The sequence below is a fragment of the Ascidia mentula genome, chromosome 1 (assembly GCF_947561715.1).
Source record: "Ascidia mentula chromosome 1, kaAscMent1.1, whole genome shotgun sequence".
NCBI classification, from domain to species: Eukaryota; Metazoa; Chordata; class Ascidiacea; order Phlebobranchia; family Ascidiidae; genus Ascidia; species Ascidia mentula.
Window position 1 is genome coordinate 22944328 of NC_138566.1, and position 17020 is coordinate 22961347.

At 38.9% G+C, this 17020-nt stretch overlaps 4 protein-coding genes across 5 annotated transcripts; all 4 read left to right on the top strand.

Moving 5' to 3' along the window:
* Positions 1–426: 426 nt before the first annotated feature.
* Positions 427–1021, top strand: LOC145889936 (ladderlectin-like). The gene is made up of 2 exons (XM_082980988.1): positions 427–646; positions 765–1021. Exons 1-2 carry the CDS (start codon positions 427–429, stop codon positions 1019–1021), a joined length of 477 nt encoding a protein of 158 aa, XP_082837114.1.
* Positions 1022–1152: 131 nt separating this feature from the next.
* LOC145908377 (uncharacterized) lies at positions 1153–3244 on the top strand. Of its 2 annotated transcripts, XM_082995652.1 has the most exons (5): positions 1153–1313; positions 1374–1478; positions 1640–1763; positions 1837–1913; positions 2088–3244. In XM_082995652.1, the coding sequence occupies exons 1-5, from the start codon at positions 1172–1174 to the stop codon at positions 2978–2980; spliced, it is 1341 nt and encodes a 446-aa protein (XP_082851778.1). In that variant the 5' UTR covers positions 1153–1171; the 3' UTR covers positions 2981–3244. The 2 variants fall into 2 exon arrangements, with proteins under 2 accessions (XP_082851778.1, XP_082851769.1); XM_082995643.1 differs by having other exon boundaries at positions 1153–1478.
* Positions 3245–3665: 421 nt separating this feature from the next.
* LOC145889946 (uncharacterized) lies at positions 3666–6362 on the top strand. Its single transcript, XM_082980998.1, has 6 exons — positions 3666–3885; positions 4022–4267; positions 4347–4703; positions 4855–4978; positions 5045–5121; positions 5253–6362. The coding sequence occupies exons 1-6, from the start codon at positions 3666–3668 to the stop codon at positions 6122–6124; spliced, it is 1896 nt and encodes a 631-aa protein (XP_082837124.1). The 3' UTR covers positions 6125–6362.
* A 694-nt stretch (positions 6363–7056) lies between these two features.
* On the top strand, positions 7057–14985 carry LOC145915551 (uncharacterized). Its single transcript, XM_083002737.1, has 19 exons — positions 7057–7111; positions 7412–7533; positions 7976–8064; positions 8634–8773; positions 9008–9037; positions 9161–9320; positions 9520–9686; positions 9818–9944; positions 10181–10255; positions 10328–10368; positions 10624–10771; positions 11280–11344; positions 11655–11711; positions 12158–12268; positions 12566–12709; positions 12909–13025; positions 13421–13510; positions 13883–14080; positions 14316–14985. Exons 1-19 carry the CDS (start codon positions 7057–7059, stop codon positions 14495–14497), a joined length of 2118 nt encoding a protein of 705 aa, XP_082858863.1. The 3' UTR covers positions 14498–14985.
* Positions 14986–17020: the final 2035 nt, after the last annotated feature.

The window sequence follows — 17020 nt, forward strand, 5'->3', positions numbered from 1 at the left end:
AAAATTTAGTATTTGTTAGTTTGTTCGCCGTCATAAGTCGCTTGATCGCCATATATTCTGTTACAAAAGTATGCGAACACTATATTAATTTAATCTTAGATCTGACTCGTTTTTCATAAGTTGGTCAGGCAGCAGGTTCAAACCGGTCATAGGTTATCTAGTCAGGCACTCATATGAAGGTGATTCTCCGTAAGGAAATGCAGGTTTCAACTGTACTGTCCAGGAGTTAGCATTGAAAATAAACGTACATAAAGTTTATGCGGAAACGCGGAACGCGACACCACAACAAACTAAAAACATCGCGCGTCTGATGACGTCACTGCACAAAATAGCCCTATGTAGGCGACTACTGCACATGTGGGTGCATTATACATACGCCAAGATGCCGTGTTTTGATGGCACAAGATTGTTTTGTGAGAACAAGCGATGGATGTTGTTGCGTTTCCTTGTATTTTGATGTGCTTCGCATCCCAAGTTGTTTCACAAACCTGGCACCAGATTGAAGGTTACGAGTATTACATCGAATACAGTGCAGTTCGTAAATATGCTCAAGCTCAAAGTGGATGTGCCTCAAGAAATGCTCACATAGCCAATGTTAAAACAAACAAGGTCTTCAACATTCTTATTGGGAAAATAAATGTGACAGGTGAATGCCTCTTTCTTTTAGTTTTTAAGGCTAATATGCGTTTTGCAGGTTTTAATATCAACGATACTTCTTTCGCGTATTATACATTGGCTAGATAATGGCTTTGAAAAACTTACAGACGTTCCCTACTCGTTTTACATCGGCGCAACGAGAGTCACAGGAACCAAAAAGTTTCGGTGGACAGATGGAACAAGTGTTGATGTAGCACAGTGGCATGGAGTTCAGGAACCAAACAACGAAGGTGGAAATGAGGATTGTGTGATAATGGGTTGGATTTATTCACTTGATTCAACATTCAAATGGAGAGATGTTCCCTGTTCATACACATCAAGATACCTTTGTCAACGTACTGTTTCAGGCAGGAAATGTCACTAACATGATCTTAACACCTGTCATAATAACTTACAAAAAATATGTTTTGTGTTCACATACTTAACCTATGAGATATATTTGGCAAAAAGTCAATCGAATAAAATTGATGTTTCAGCAATTTCGACTGCCACAGAAAGTTTCACAAGCAGCTTGATGTCGGTTTCCACACACTCATTGAACTTAATTGAGATGGAAACCAAAGATACAACCCGCACGATAACAACGGACGAAACCATGGAAACAATATCAGAAGCCACAGTATACGAAAATGAAATGGGCGAAACAGCTGAAACAAGTGTTGCAACCAAAACTTACCAAATGCAAACGGAAGAACCAACTTTAATAAATTTTGCAGTTAACAATCAAACTTGGATGACAGAATATGTTTCACCGATTGAAAATACATCAAACCGTGCATTTGTGACGTTGTTAAGTGTTGAAACAAGCTCTAAAACGTCAGGTAAGGTTTTCGCATTTTTGTCGTTTGCTGCGGCAAAAAAAACGTAGTTTAGGTAAAAAGTAGTTAACCTTCGGTTAATAATAAGCAGAGTATAGGTTAAATTAGGAGAAAATTGACAGAAAAACTATCTTTATTTGTATGTTTATTATTTTATTTATTAGGAAGTAAAACTGAGGCAGATATTATGAGTTACCTGTTTCCATTCATCGGTGCCTCAGCTGGGGGTGGCATTGTTGTCGGAATGTTGATCTTTGCTGCCATTTTACTTTGCTGCAAATATTGCAGGTGCTCTAATATTTATTGAGTGGCAAAGTTAGTTTACAAACAACACCAACTCTATATAATGATATCTTTTTAGGTCCGTCAAGAAATGTAGCGTCAACGAAGGCCAGAATCTACGACAAGTTTCAATGAATCAGACCAACCAAAAAAATGGTAAATTGTTACAAATTGTAACCATTATGTCAAGTAATGGAAAAGTAACGAGTGTAGAAACTGTACACAGTTTACAGCTTCTTTAAAATATGTGTTGAGAAAGTATTAAATAACAACAAAGCATAGTTTTCCTAAAAAGTGCTTTAATAACTTTTGATTTTACTGAAATTCAAGATCACTCAAGCCAAAGCGATGAAGAGCTTGCAGACCCTTTAACTGTGAAACAGGAAGAAACCTCGTTAAACTCTTACAATTCCGACACCGAAACTCAAGAGAATCACGTCTACAACAAACTACCGGCCAGTGAAGATACCCCAGCTTATAATGTACTCCAAAACGAAAACACTGCGAAGTTTGTTAATGAATGTGAGTACGACGAAGTCAGAGCTTCGGGTGAACCTGCGCAGACCGTTAATGACGAAAAGAATAAAATGTTCACAAACGACCAGACTGAATCGGAAGTGAGCATCAACCAATACGAACAAGTTAAAATTTTCAACGGACTTCCGCAACACGTAGTTAGCACTAAGAACAATCCTCCAAAGCCAATCAGCGGAACAGCCGATTTCCAAACGTACGAGCAAGTTATGTTACCACATGAGAAACCCACAAAACTACCCTATGATGACCGCAAGTTTATACCTGTCCGTAAAGTGGAGTTAGCAGAAACATCTGCAAACTCTCAAGTAGGCTCAAGTAATAATGTAGTAAAACAGAAGGGCCCGTCTCGGTATTCTGTAGTCAAACGAGAACAAAGAGGAAAAACGACCGACGAAATTGGCCCAGATCAAGAAAAAGCAGCCGTGGAAATCCTTGGAACAGCACCGATGCCCAGCACAGTGGGTAACCAACCTCAAGCCAAGAGTAAAGGAAAAAACTCCGGCTATGAAGTAGCTAAAAGCTTTTCGAGGCAAACTTCAAGATGTGTGATGGTGGTTGACGAAACGATAGAGGAAGACTGCAAAGAGGTGGAAGAAGAGCAACGTCGGTATACTTTGATGACGTCATTTAATGGAAATGGAAACGACAGTGAATCTATGAGGAACAAACATTTGTTCCATAAATAAACAGTGCTGATATCATCCGCCAGTCTGTTAGCTGGTCTGATGATAATAAACACAGTATTTTGCCTTTTTTCACGTTTTTTTTTACTTTAGTATTTAGCGTCGTTTTACCGTTTACGTACTTGCCCTGATGAAGGTCGGTTTGGTAACGAATGAAACGTCGACCGAATAAATAAGTTTTGCCAGAACAACTTTGACGTGATATTTAACTTTGGCGACTTGCCAGAAGAGCTTTGTAACTTTGACGTTACTCTTATTCGCTCCACTTTCTACACAATTATGAGTGTTTATATGTTATTCTATATTCACTTTTTTGCTTAACGGTGTTTTCGTTGAACCAATATATAAACAAAACGATAGTTAGAAGTTTATGAGAAAGGCAATTGCGGTGTTTAAATGATGAGATGACAACTTTCAAAGTCTAACATTTCATTACAATAAAGTGATCTGCCGTACAATGTTGAGTTCCACAACAAATCACTTGAGAAAAACAAAATTAAATTTTCCGTTTAAACCTAGACAACATTCGATACAAAATCTAACACTACATCTAGCGACCGATAACCTGCTTATCGTTTGCCTGTAGGCAAATATAATCTTATGTAGGTGTGCTGTAAATATGTGGGTGTTTTATATATACGCCAAGAAGCCTTTTTGATGGCACAAGATTGTTTTGTCAGAACTAGCGATGGATCTTGTTGTGTTTTTTTGTCTTATGATGTGCTTCGCATCACAAGTTACTTCCCAAACCTGGGATCAGTTTAAAGGTTACGAGTATTACATGGAATACAGTAATATCAGTACTTACGCTCAAGCTCAAAGTGGATGTGCTGGAAGAAATGCAAGTGTGGCAAATGTTAAAACGACTCAAATATTGAACTTTATTTTCGAAACAATAAGTGAGAAAGGTGAATATTTCCTTGTCATATATTTTGGTAATTTCTGGTTTACAACCAAAAAGCGCATTGCATTTCTCCAGTTAGTAGTCAAAATGTTTTGGTCATATGTTTTTTACGCGTAACAATATGAGAAACATGTTTGTAGGGTTTTCACACCATCCCTACACATATTACATTGGTGCAACGAGAAAAATAGGCACCGACAAGTTTCAATGGACAGATGGAACAAGCGTTGAAGCAGCACAGTGGCATGAAGGAGAACCCAACAACGTTACAGGAAATGAGGATTGTGTGATTATGGGATACACTTTAGATGCGAATTCTGCATTCAAGTGGAAAGATGTTGCCTGTTCATACAAATCAAGATACGTTTGTCAAAGGATGATTGCACGTGAGGACAAATGTTATTATTAAATGTAACAAATTGATCGTAAATTAATGACTCTAGAAAATTTTTGTGAATTTTAAAGCAATTTCAACGACCACATTAAGCAATGCAAGTAAATTGCCATCGGTTTTAATAAACTCCCCAAGCTCACCGACCATCACTGGCTCAACCCGAAAAATCCCATCACTTTCGGAAACAACCATGGAAACAAGTTTATCTGCTGTCGCGGCCACAGTAAAAAGGATAGTAAAGGACGAAACGGTTTTAACAAGTGCTGCTGTCAAAATGTACAACATCCAAACAGAAAAAACATCTGCAAAAAATGTTGCATTTGACAACCAAACTTGGGAGAAGGATATTGTTACAACGATTAAAAGTGCCTCAAACAGCGCATTTTCGACAGGGTTTTTACGTGTTACAGCAAACTCGTTAACGACAGGTAATGTTTTTGCTTTTTTGTCGGTCTCTGTAGCAACAAAAAAATAGTAAAAATTGCTTAGAACATTAGTTAACCTTGGGACGTTGTTAATAATCTATGTGGTATGGGTTAAATAAAAGAATATTTATTTGTATTTTACGCTTTTTGTTAGGAAGCAAATCTGACAGCGATATTGTAGTTTACCTGTTTCCTGTCATCGGTGCTTCAGCTGGGGGTGGCATTGTTGTTGGAATGTTGATCTTTACCGCTGTTTTACTTTGCTGCAAATATTGCAGGTGCTCTATTTGTTAATTAGCAAAGTTAATCTCACAAACAGTTCCCTACTATAATTTTTTTTTCAGATCAGTGAAAAAATGTAACGTCATTGAAGGCCAGAACCTACGTCAAGTTTCACGAAATCAGATTAACCCCAAAACTGGTAAATTATTACATTAAAACTTTAAGTCGAAAAATGAAACAAATTATCAACATACTAAATACTGAGTGTAAATCTAAACAAAGTATTATATTCAGTGCTTTAACTAACATTTGATATTGTTAAACTTCAAGACCACTCAAATGAAAATTTCCAAGAGCTGGAAGACCCTCTGGCTGTGAAACAAGATGAAACAACATTAAACATATACACGTCCGACACCGAAGTTCAAGACAATCACGTCTACAACAAACTACCCGTCTCTGAAGAAACCCCACATTATAACGTACTCCAAAACGAAAACACTGCGAAATATGTTGGTGAATGTGAGTACGACGAAGTCAGAGTTTCGTGCAAGTCTGTGCAAACCGTCAATGACGAACACAATGACACGTTTACATACGAACAAACTCAATGCACAGTGGGCACCAACCAATACAAACAAGTTAAAGTTTTCAACGACGTCCCACAATATGCGGTTAATGCTAAGAAGAATCCTTTAAAACCAATTAGCGGAACAGCCGATTTCCAGACATACGAGCAAGTTATGTTACCACATGAAACACGAGTAAAACTACCCAATGATGACCGCAAGTTTATACCTGTCCGTGAAATGGAGTTAGCAGAAGCATCTGCAAACTCTCAAGTAGGCTCAAGTCATAATGACGTAAAACAGAACGACCCGCCTCGGTATTCTGTAGTCAAACGAGAACAAAGAAATAAAAACAACAAGGAAATTGACCCAGATCCAGAGAAAATTGACGTGAGAATCCTTGGAACAGCACCGATGGCCACAGAAAAACACAAGCAAAACCTTGAAGCAAACAGTATAAGAAAGAACTCCGGTTCCGAGGAATCGAGAAGCTTTTCGAGGCAAACTTCAAGATGTGTGATGGTGGTTGACGAAACGAAAGAGGTGGAAGAAGAGCAACCTCGGTATACTTCGATGGCTTCATGCCATGGAAATGGAAAGGACGGCCAATCATCGAGACACAACTATCTGTGACTTTTAATTCCGGACGTTTTTACGAAATATACAATGCTAATATTACAGACTGTATAACCATGTCTGATAATGACAAACTCGATGATGTTTGAAACGCTTGGAAATGTTTGTTCAGGATTGTAGCTTAACCGTTCCTCTTATTCGCTCCAGTTTCTATACAGTTATTAGTGTGTATATGTTATTCAAGCTACTTGTTTTGCTAAACGGTGTATTCGTTCTTGTATTAAATAAATTGTATAAACAAGTTGTAGCTTTATGTAAAAGGCAATTCCGGTGTTTAAAATATAAGATCTTGCGTAACATTTCATTGCTTTTCATTTGCGGCAGTTAGACCACACTACTAGACCAACATTTATTTCCATGAGGTAATGCGGTAACGCAATAGTTGTTTACTAGAGCTTGAGAGCAGCTTCCTTGTGGCAAAAATAACCGCGGTATGACATTCCTGTAGGCGGATATATTTATGTACAACAAGTTCCTCATACGAAAACGCGAACTGATAAAGCAACAAATCACTATCCTTAATTTAGATCAGCATTATACATGTGCAAGGAAGTAGTACTAAATATGAAGAATCGGCGTTCTTGAACCACGATACACCAACTAACCGCAATCAAACAATAAACATAGTACTTGAACAATAGTTGTGATAGTAGTGCTTAACCATACACAAACGTCCACATGCACTTTGGATAATGTAAGTAACGTACAACCGTTTTGCGAACTCCATTTTCCTCAACAGAGCAAGAATTTGCAGAATGTTGCCCAAAGCGGTAATTTGCATACCGCTAAGCTGGAAAGATATTGCTGCGCCCTTCGTTCTGTGCTGTACCATCGTGTTAAGACAGATTGCTGTAGGCGACAAAACAGCAACAAAACAGAGGCTTTAGTTTACCAAGGACCACAGTTATGTTGGGTTGGTTAATGTTGATATGCGTGCTACAGGGCTGTTGATAACGTTTGTTCTCGTTCTGGATATATCGCAAGGTGGGTTTGCAGCATGAAATACTTTTTAGCAGATTTCCGATCGTTAAAATGGGACTTAGTATATACACAGTTGCTAGTATTTCCTTATACAGTTGCAACTTACTGTTAAAAGCGAATGTTTGTTGGCTGTTTGTTGATATATGTTCTATACTTTATAATAAGTTAACCAACAAATAGTCCACATGTGTATGCATACACATGGACGCGCAATTCAGTTTGAAAGCATTTGTGAAGTCAATGTTTGCAGCAAGGCTCAAGTAGGTGGTGAAATGCGTTTCAGCTTGGTGTGTATATTTACAGGTTGCCATGAGTACCGTCACGTGAGAACGAAACGTCAAAGTAGCTTCGGCGACCCGAGCAGGCGTGAAGCAGAGAGCACCAAGAAGTTACGCAAATACTTTACAACATGCATGGGCGTAAAGGTAAAAATATACAACCGGTACGTCATAGCACCCACAGCACAAAGGGAGATTTATTTCTGTTTCGAACGTTGAAAATAGTGGCTAGTGGTTAAAATTATGCTCAGTGAAAGCACAGACAATACGGAAATCACTAAAATAAAAGACTTATATTTTGTGTGCACGTTTATTGTTAGCATTTGCCAAACGACGTCTCCACTCGTCATTCATGCTGCAATCAATCAAACTGTGTTCTGTAAAACGTCATTAACTTGGTGTTAATCGTATCATCCGTAACTTTCAAATTTTCTCCTTTTCACCCTGAGGCGTTTTGCGCGGTTTCTATACCAGTAAATTTCTTGACCACAAGTTTTTCCATTTCCGCATAGATCGTGATTGAACTATCTCCGGTATTTCATAAAATCCACCCAGTAATTAACATGTTTCATGAAACTACTGCGTTTAGGTTGGATCCATATGGACTTGGCGCAGTGTTGTGGATTATGCGATACTTGATACATTTTGGTACCAAAACTCGGCAGAGTCCAACTGCAGGTAAAAACAGAACTTACATCGGTGTTACGTTTTATTGTCACTTGATTCAAACTGCGTAAATATGACATGTGATATGTATTGAAACCCGTTGCCTGGTGATGATCTATGTATAATTTATATATACAATAATATGAATCACCTTAGAATGTGTGGGTCCAAACCACGGGTTAATATTTACCGTATACAAATAATGCATTGTTGTTGCTCTGTCTTTAAGCTGTGAACACATAAAAATGGCCTGCTTACCCACGTATGTTTGCACAAATTATTGCCAACCGCATGAAAAAACCCATCATTTTATTTAGCAAAACGGACAGGTGAATCCCCGTCGTGAAGCTGGTTGTTGGTCTCGATCGCACACAAACAAAATTTTCCTTTCACGCGTAGTTTCCAAACTATTTCAAAACTAGATCATGTAGATAACAAATAGAGGTCGTGACATTAGGGTGTGTCGAGTTTATCGGTCCATAAATATGCTATATCTTCCGCTGAAGTCACGACGGAATGACCCAGTCCGACGTGGCCCTCCTGCTCTTTACATTAAAACCCTCCTTCTCTTGACATTACAGCAGGAACAGTGATGAAGATTCTTCCGGATGTTGGAAGACAAGACTCGGAGGTCTTCTGGAAAGACGTTCCGCTCTGTTTGCTGCTGCTGAGAGCTGCATCGACCAATTTTCCAGAGAAACGACCTTCAACAGGAGATACCGTAAGTTAATGGAAAAGCAAGGTCTGCATTCTAGATGCGTTGACAGATTCTTTGCGGGACTATTCCTTGTCTTAGCAAAATGTTTTTTATGTCGTGTTTCATATTTGCCTATGACAAACATTTTACAAAATTTGCCATTTTGTAGTACGTTTATACTCGTAGTTCAGATGTGAGACTTTCTTTTATTTATGGCGGTTTGTAATATACGGTAATAAATCATATGTTTCTTATCAGGTCGACAAGCTGATGATCAAGTTTCAACAGGTAATCATTTCCTACCCATACGATTCGGTAGCATTGTTTCGACAGAAAGCTTATTAAACTTTTCAAAAAATTATACAGTACCACCACATAAGCTTTTTAGCTTATTTGTTGCGATTTTTGCAGACTTTTGTCGCCCACCCCGCAACGAACCCTTCCGACCTAACTCAGAAAAAGTCAAGTCTTACTCGCTTTGTGGAAAAACAGAAGAGCAAATACCTCCTTACAGAAGTGTTGTAGATTTTCCCTCGGTTTTGGAGTTTGTTGGCGATCACACTGTATGTGGGTGAGTCGGTTGCAACTTAAGTTTTGCGGCTCAAAGTATGCTGTGGTTACTGGGGCACAAGTGGCTTTTTGTAATTAACTTGTTGCCAACCCCTGCTCTACCATGACTTCGTGGTAGCCGATGTAATGTTTTTTGAATAAAACTACATGAGGTGCTTCAAAAAACCCTAATTTATCACAACACCTTCTTGTCTCGACAGAAGTGAGTTGGCAGACTGCGATGCGGGCAATCAGGAAACAATATCTGCTGGCGATCCTGACGTTGCAAAATGGCCGTACCGATTTGAGGCCATAACCAAAAATGAATCTCCCTTCAAACCAATCATCGTCTCTTGCAATGCTCAGATATATCCCTTGAGTACTGGAAGTAAGAACACATTTTTTTGTCATATACATTTATCTAATAAACTGTGCTTCTATCAAATGACAAATTATAAACTAAAATGAAAAATATTCATTGGGTTTAGGGTGTGTAGAACACATGGGTCTATTTTTTAGCGTGGGGGGCTTGGAGCGATTGCACTGTGACGTGTGGTGGCGGAACAAGAAGGAGGACTCGCCAATGTAACGACGTGAAAAACTGCAAAGGCAGCGAGCAAGAAAGTTGTAACGAAGATTTATGCAAGTATGTTTTCAAAGTTCTGCATCCAATTTAAAGGTTTGGCATTAACCAAGAACAAACCAACATGGGTTTCTTTAGGTAGTGTTTTTTTACTACTTTTTAAATTTATATTTATTCAAACAATGGTTTAGCGTCCAGGGGGACAGGATCACAAATGATACCGCAGTGTTTTTATGTAACGGTTTATGTTACTGGCAGTTAATAAATTAGCCATTAACAGCCCGTTCGATTAACTTCAGGGAATGTCGAATATCGACTGTATCCAGGAGAAATTGTGGAGCTGGGTCGACATCGAAGCAACAGTGCCTTTCCCTGTAAGTAGCGAAGCCTAAATAACGTATAGTAGCCCACTATCTATGAATTAACGCAATTATTGTGTATTTTAGCGGATGCTGTCATGACGGGGGAATTTGTTACCGAAGCGAAGGTAAGTGCTCCTAGTATTGGGCGCCATCTAACGGATACAAAAAAATTTTTATGCTCACGCGTTTGCTGAATAGAGAAAAACGTTCGCGCTTTTTTCAGTTTCCAAACAATCAGCTTTATATGTTTGGTCGAAAAAGCCCCTAACAATAGAATATGCCCAGGCAGTCTTAATGACACAGAAAGTTTATCTTCCACGCACATGGGGAATCAGTGCAGTGAACTGGAGAAAGAAACTATTAAATCTGAAACTATTCAGATCCTACGTCGTTCGACCCACCAAACTTTCAAGCTACTTCATCTCCTGATTTAAATTTCGGCGGCGACGACGGGTTTCCTGGCACCCGAATTAAACGACGGTGCAGTAAAACTAAACCATGTGGAAGTTCCCGGGCAGGTGACGACAGGTAGGTGCTGGCTCATGGATTTAAATACATCTTTCAAGGGTAAATATAGTTAATGCTCGCGAATTCCTTTGCGTTTTGTGCGTGTCATTTCAAAAAAGCAAGTTATTATTTAGTAAAAGCTACCTGCGGGCAAAATAATGTTGCAAAGCCCAGGTGAAGTTACAAGTACCATTTAACTTTTGTAAGGGTATTTTTTACATAACTCTATAAATGTCATTAAGCTGTTGTGTCTGAAACAAAAACACCGGCCTGTAAGTGAGACTAAAAATCATGACCGCATCCAAGGCCATTCTTCTCTTATCAAGCTATTAGGACTCGGCGAAAAGAATATTATAGCGGTCAAGTTACAGTGGCATGCGTTCTTTTGCAAAGAGACTTTCTGCCTATGCGAGACATGTATGAACGATAATAGCTTTCATGATGTTACAAGTGTGGCTGTTTATTCCCTGTTGTGGTTGCCAAGGTTTTATTGACTATTCCACCAACTAATCAGTCTTTGTTTTCTCAGCATCTCGTGTTTACGGGCGGGTTGTTGTTGGACTTCAAATCGATGTACAGCGTATATTTGGACAAGTAAGTAAATTCAATAGCTACTTTTTGCGTGAAGTTGTTTCACAGACAGGTTTGCATATTACAACTATTTATATTACCAAGCGAACTAAAAGAAATTTTACAAAAACTTACGTCGTTGTTTATAAGAAAAATGTACTACTCCTTTTATTTAACTTACTAATGCTCAACACAAAAATCTTGCTAATGACAAATCTCACTAACACTGCTTACCTGCCACCCAATATTCTGTCCTAACAAGTTTTGTGAGCGCATAGTTCTTGTTTGCCCTACTGCGGAAATAAAATAGTAACTTGATACCTTTTGTTTGTAGTCGTCGACGAAAGAAACAACTGTGCACCAGGATTCTCCAACCCACCCGCCTGTAGAGGTTCCAAGCTTTAATTTTACTGACTTTTTTCAATCTTGCTGTAAACAGTTAATGGAGAATTCGCAAAGGAGGCAAAGTTTCACAAAACATGAACGTATAGGCCTAACGTAAACGTATTTAAGAACAAACTGCAGTCATTTCAGGAAACTTGTGCCTTCTTGTTTATATTGTTGCAATTCGCCGTGTCAATCTCTATAACTATAACTTTCTGGAGTTGCAATACCCTTTAATAGATCCAAACAGACTGCTTGACAACTTTTTTTTTCGCATTTTGCGGTTTTCAACAAAATGCGTATATCACACCGTTGATTTAAAACATCAACAAAAATTCGAAGACAGGTTCAGTCAAATTTAAGTTTCCTTGTGTTTGTCTGTGTGCTGGTTGGTATATATTTACTTCCCAAGTGGCGTGTTGTTGAATATTCAACTTGTGTGTTTTGCTGCAGATATCAACGAGTGTGCGTCCAACCCGTGTCCACATCCTTTGATTTGCAACGATCTCATTAACAGTTACTCGTGCTCTTGTCCACCAGGTGTCTCTTCTCCTCTCTGTGCCAGTAAGTATGTTATAACACTTATCTACTAGTGGGCCTATAAATGTTAACCAAATTTTGTGCGGTAGTGTATGAAGTTCAGTGATATTGTATTCCCAATTTTAAGTTTTAATCCCTTAAACAAGAATTTACTTGTTTTCTTGTACTTTAACATATAGAACACCTTTGAACAGTAGAAAAGCTGTAAACAAAACTACACAGAAAAACAAGAAAAAACAAGAAAAGCCAATTTGGGACAAAGACTTTGATGTTATAGCTAATGTATCTGTCATTATATTGACTTATTACTGGCGAGTTTAGATCAAATTTGGAGTGCCTGGGGACAGTGGAGCCCGTGTTTCCCGTTGTGTGGACCAGGAACACGAACACGGACACGAGTCTGTTTACAAGTTCCCTGTTCCGGATCTTTGTCAGAAGGACAAAGTTGTGTCAACTCCGGTTGCTGTAAGTCTCTGATTACTGGCAATGAGGTTCTTCAAACCGTGACTTTATTAATTTTATTTTAAAAAATAAAAAGATGAAAAAGGGCATTTTTTTGCACAAAGTTCCGCTAAGCACATGAACATTAAGAATATGAATGAAATGGATGAACTACTATAAAAACGGTCAAGCGCTTGGTCACCACAGGAAAATTTATTTTCAGCGAATGACCCGTGCTCACCCAATCCGTGTCACACCTTCGCCCAGTGTTCTGCAACGACCGATTCATTCACTTGTGCGTGCAACGCTGGCTATGGTGGAGACGGGTTTATTTGTCAAGGTAAAGTGTACGACCACAGAAAAATAATCTAGGGCAGTGTTTCCTAACCGGTGGTACGCGACGGCATGTCAGGTGATATGCGAGCACCTTTCCGTAATTAACGGATATAGCTCAAATTTAAAAAATCGTGAGTGATTTCAAAATTTTCGTTACTTCATCCCCTACGTTACTTTGTAACATTCAACTGGGTGGTACCATCGAAGTCGTTTTACCTGCAAGTGGTACGCAACCACAAAAAGGTTGGGAATCACTGATCTAAGGACAAGATTATCTTCGAATAATGTACATGCTTCATGGCAACTAATTTTTTTAATTTCTCAAAAACAAATTTTGAATTTAACCTAAACGTACGTTGGCCTATCAGTGTATTTATTGACATATCTTGTACGCTGCAGAAATCAACGAATGCTTATCCAACCCTTGTCCGACTTCCTTTACTTGCACCGATCACGTCAACAGCTACTCTTGCACACCCAATGTCAATAGTAGGTTATCCGTTATTATAAAACATGGTACAAGAACGTGGAAAACTTGCAAAAACGTGGAAAAATTTTCGCCCCGCCGTAATGTCAGAGGTTTGCCAAAATTGAAAAGCACGACTATTTAGTAATTTACAAAAAATTATGTTCATATTATATTTGCGCAACCCCGGTAGCTCTATCAGATACCAAGCAGTTGTTTGGCCATAGCGCGCTCCACGGTGGTTCGTCTCTGTCTATTTGGTACCCAACCGATCCACGTTGACCGACCAAGTGGATATCTGTGTGCCTGCTAGTGTAAAAGCTAGCGAAGTGTCACAGTCAAAAGCTGTACTGACGAGACATAATCTATTTATCTCACCGAATATTTTTGTGTAGGAGACTGCACGACACTACCCCCTTATTCGCACGTATCTCGTTTTCCTCCGGTTTGTCCGTGTGCATACACGTCGGGATCCACTTTCAACTACGGGTGCACTCGGTCTTGCCATGTATTGCAAGGCGGTACTTCTTCTACATGCAATAACGGCGTGTGGACAGTGCCTTCAACCCCACCGGTTTGTCAATTGAATGCAGGTTGGTCCCAACACCAAATCTGATACAATCGGCCGAAACACGGTCTTTGCGATACGTAAATGACTCTTTCGAAATACAACGAAAACATTTCACAGACGACGCCATGTTTTTTTGTGTACTTTACCAACATCCGAGCTACGCTGCCATTAATGTATTTTAACTGCATATCGCAAATTTGTTTAGTACTGAAACACATTCTCTTGTCCAGTTGTCAACGGTTGTATTTTTTCTCCAGATTGTCCCTCGGTCACATTACCTGGTTCACATTCAACTCCGCCGGCTTGTGTATCGGACATGGTACAGTTTGTTTGCATCAATACATCCCAGGTTATCATTGGGCCTTCTATTGCCACGTGCCTTGCTACCGGCCTACTGAGTTTTATACCAACCTGCGTTACGCCTGTGCCCAGAAAGTGAACGAGTCACGATCTGACTGTAAAATTAAGTTGTAATTACATTATATGCCTTGTCTTAAATACATTCTCAACAAAAATATTAAAAAGACAAATTAAAAAGACTTTTTTGTTATTGTTGTTAGGGCCCCATGATGTGATTGTAAAAGCGAGCGTAGAGGTTACCATTGTATGACCATTTGTGTATGTTCCAACTTCGAATTTAGGTTGATAAAGATTCTGCTTCATATTCTTCCAGTGCTGAAGTCAAGCAAAGTTTGGGAATGAACGTCATTTTGTACGCATAAATAACCGCAAGAAATCGTTTTTATGATTAGATCGCTGAATCATAGATGCCCATATAGTGAATAGCTTATTAGTTTTCTTTTTTGCCTTAGTGGCTTATAGATAGTTTCTTAAACTTCACTGCATTTATTATGTGTGTTGCCTTCGACTCAATTTTCCTTGCTTCAACACCAACCCTGGTTACATGGCCAAGTCGACTTGAGCATCAAGTCGACTCGTGACCGGGTTACGTGATTTTTAAATTTGACGCGCGAAAACGACGAATTTACATGGGGCTTTTAAGTCAGCGTAAGTTGAGCTGTCTCGGGCTGACAGGCTGTAAATTCAGACTCTGTACTAAATAAATTATCAATATTTCTAATCTAAGCATGCAGAGAAAAGTTATTGGCAGTTAGTTTACGCCTTTAAAGGCTTGCTGCAAATTGGTCCTTGATTATAATGTGAGTTTACTTTGCCACATATATAGTAGATGATTTAACTGGAAAGCCTGCTGCAACCCATTTTTAAATTTCTGATTAAACTAAAAGGCTGCATTTTCCTGGAATGTGTTCACAACAACACCATGGTAAGAGTATTCAAGTGAAAATTTCATGTTTACATATATGAATTATCTCTGTCCTTCTTCACAGGATCCTTTTCAGAAGCACATCCAGCAGCAAATGAAAACAGTTAACACAAGTGTATGGCTGTGCTAAGCCAAATAATAGTTTCAACAACAAAAAATCGTTCTTTTTGTGATGGAAAATGTACATGGCATATCAGTAGGGACACGAGTCTCATATTTTATATACATTATTTTTCTTTCAAGCAAGTGTCAGCAATCCTGCAATGCATTTGTTTCCTTCAGGTCTCCAAAATGCAACTTAGGTCCTCAAAACGAATGTTGCTTTTTTGTATCTTGATGCTTGTACAATTCATTTAACACTTGCGCAGTATTTATCAAAATTAACTGGAGTAAGCACATCCCTCTAGCCCCTGCAGCATAGAGCATACTCACGTAGTTGTACTAGAACTAGTTTATTACTTTTAATGTTTATTGTAAACAACAAACCCTAAACGCACTACCTCACAAATAAATTACCTAAACCTAACTTCTTCGCGGCACTGGTAAGCTGACTTAATCGCTTTAAGGTGTCCCGTAAACCACTCTCCGCGTCAGATCGAAGGCTGAGACGGTATAGACGCTTGCTTTTTTCTCTTCTCCGAAAACGAGAGAGTCGGATCGGCGAGTCAGCTTCGAAGCTGTCTTAAACCGTCATGCAAACGGAGTTACTGATATCATACTGTAACTAAGATATCAGGCGGATAAATAAATTCAGACTTTCAGCCTTGGGCCTTAGACGTATAGCTTGATGCAAAGTTCAGATACATCGAGAAGCCAGAGCATCGTTTCACGTAGACATGCATAATAATTAGGACAAGTAAAACGTGCAATTGCTGCGTCAGATCTGAAACCTTTCAATACTGTGATAACATTTCAAACCACAGCACACTTCAGAATAAAATATGCCACAAGCGTTGATGTAAAACGTTGAAACAAACCGTTTAGCTGCATATATACCTTCGTCCGGCACCACCACGTTACATTTCATAGTTGTAGGCAAAATTAAACAGCAAAAAACAGAGGCAAGTTTTGCAACGAACGAGACGTGTGCGTTTGAGTAGGATATGCATACTATTGGTTTGATAATAGCGTTACTTTTAGTCTTTGATGAATCTGAAGGTAGGTTTTCTTTATGAAGTGGGTTTAGTTCAAAGGTTTATAAATGTCTATCACGCAACATTTGATAAATTTTCTTCAATGTGTTTCACGTTGTGTTGCTTAACGGTGTACAAAAATGATTATCTGTTGGCTGTTTGTTGATTCAACTGTTACATGTCACAGTTTATAAGCAGTTGTGATGTCAAAGTTTGCAGCCAGCCGAAAAAGCCTGAGGTTGTACATTTGCAGGTTGCCATGAGTACCGTCACGTGAGAACAAAGCGTCAAAGTATTTTAGGCGACCCGAGCAGGCGTGAAGCAGAGAGCACCAAGAAGTTACGCAAATACTTCACAGCATGCATGGGCGACAAGGTAATAATACATACTTAGTCTACGTCCATGCCACTGAGACGATCTCGTCACAACACATAGGGCATTTGGTTATTGCTTGCTAATTTCAAACCATAAGTTGTTTGAACTGAAACCTATTTGAAGAACTTTGTTGGCGAAACTGGAATCAGTCCAACTATTTAGATTTTAC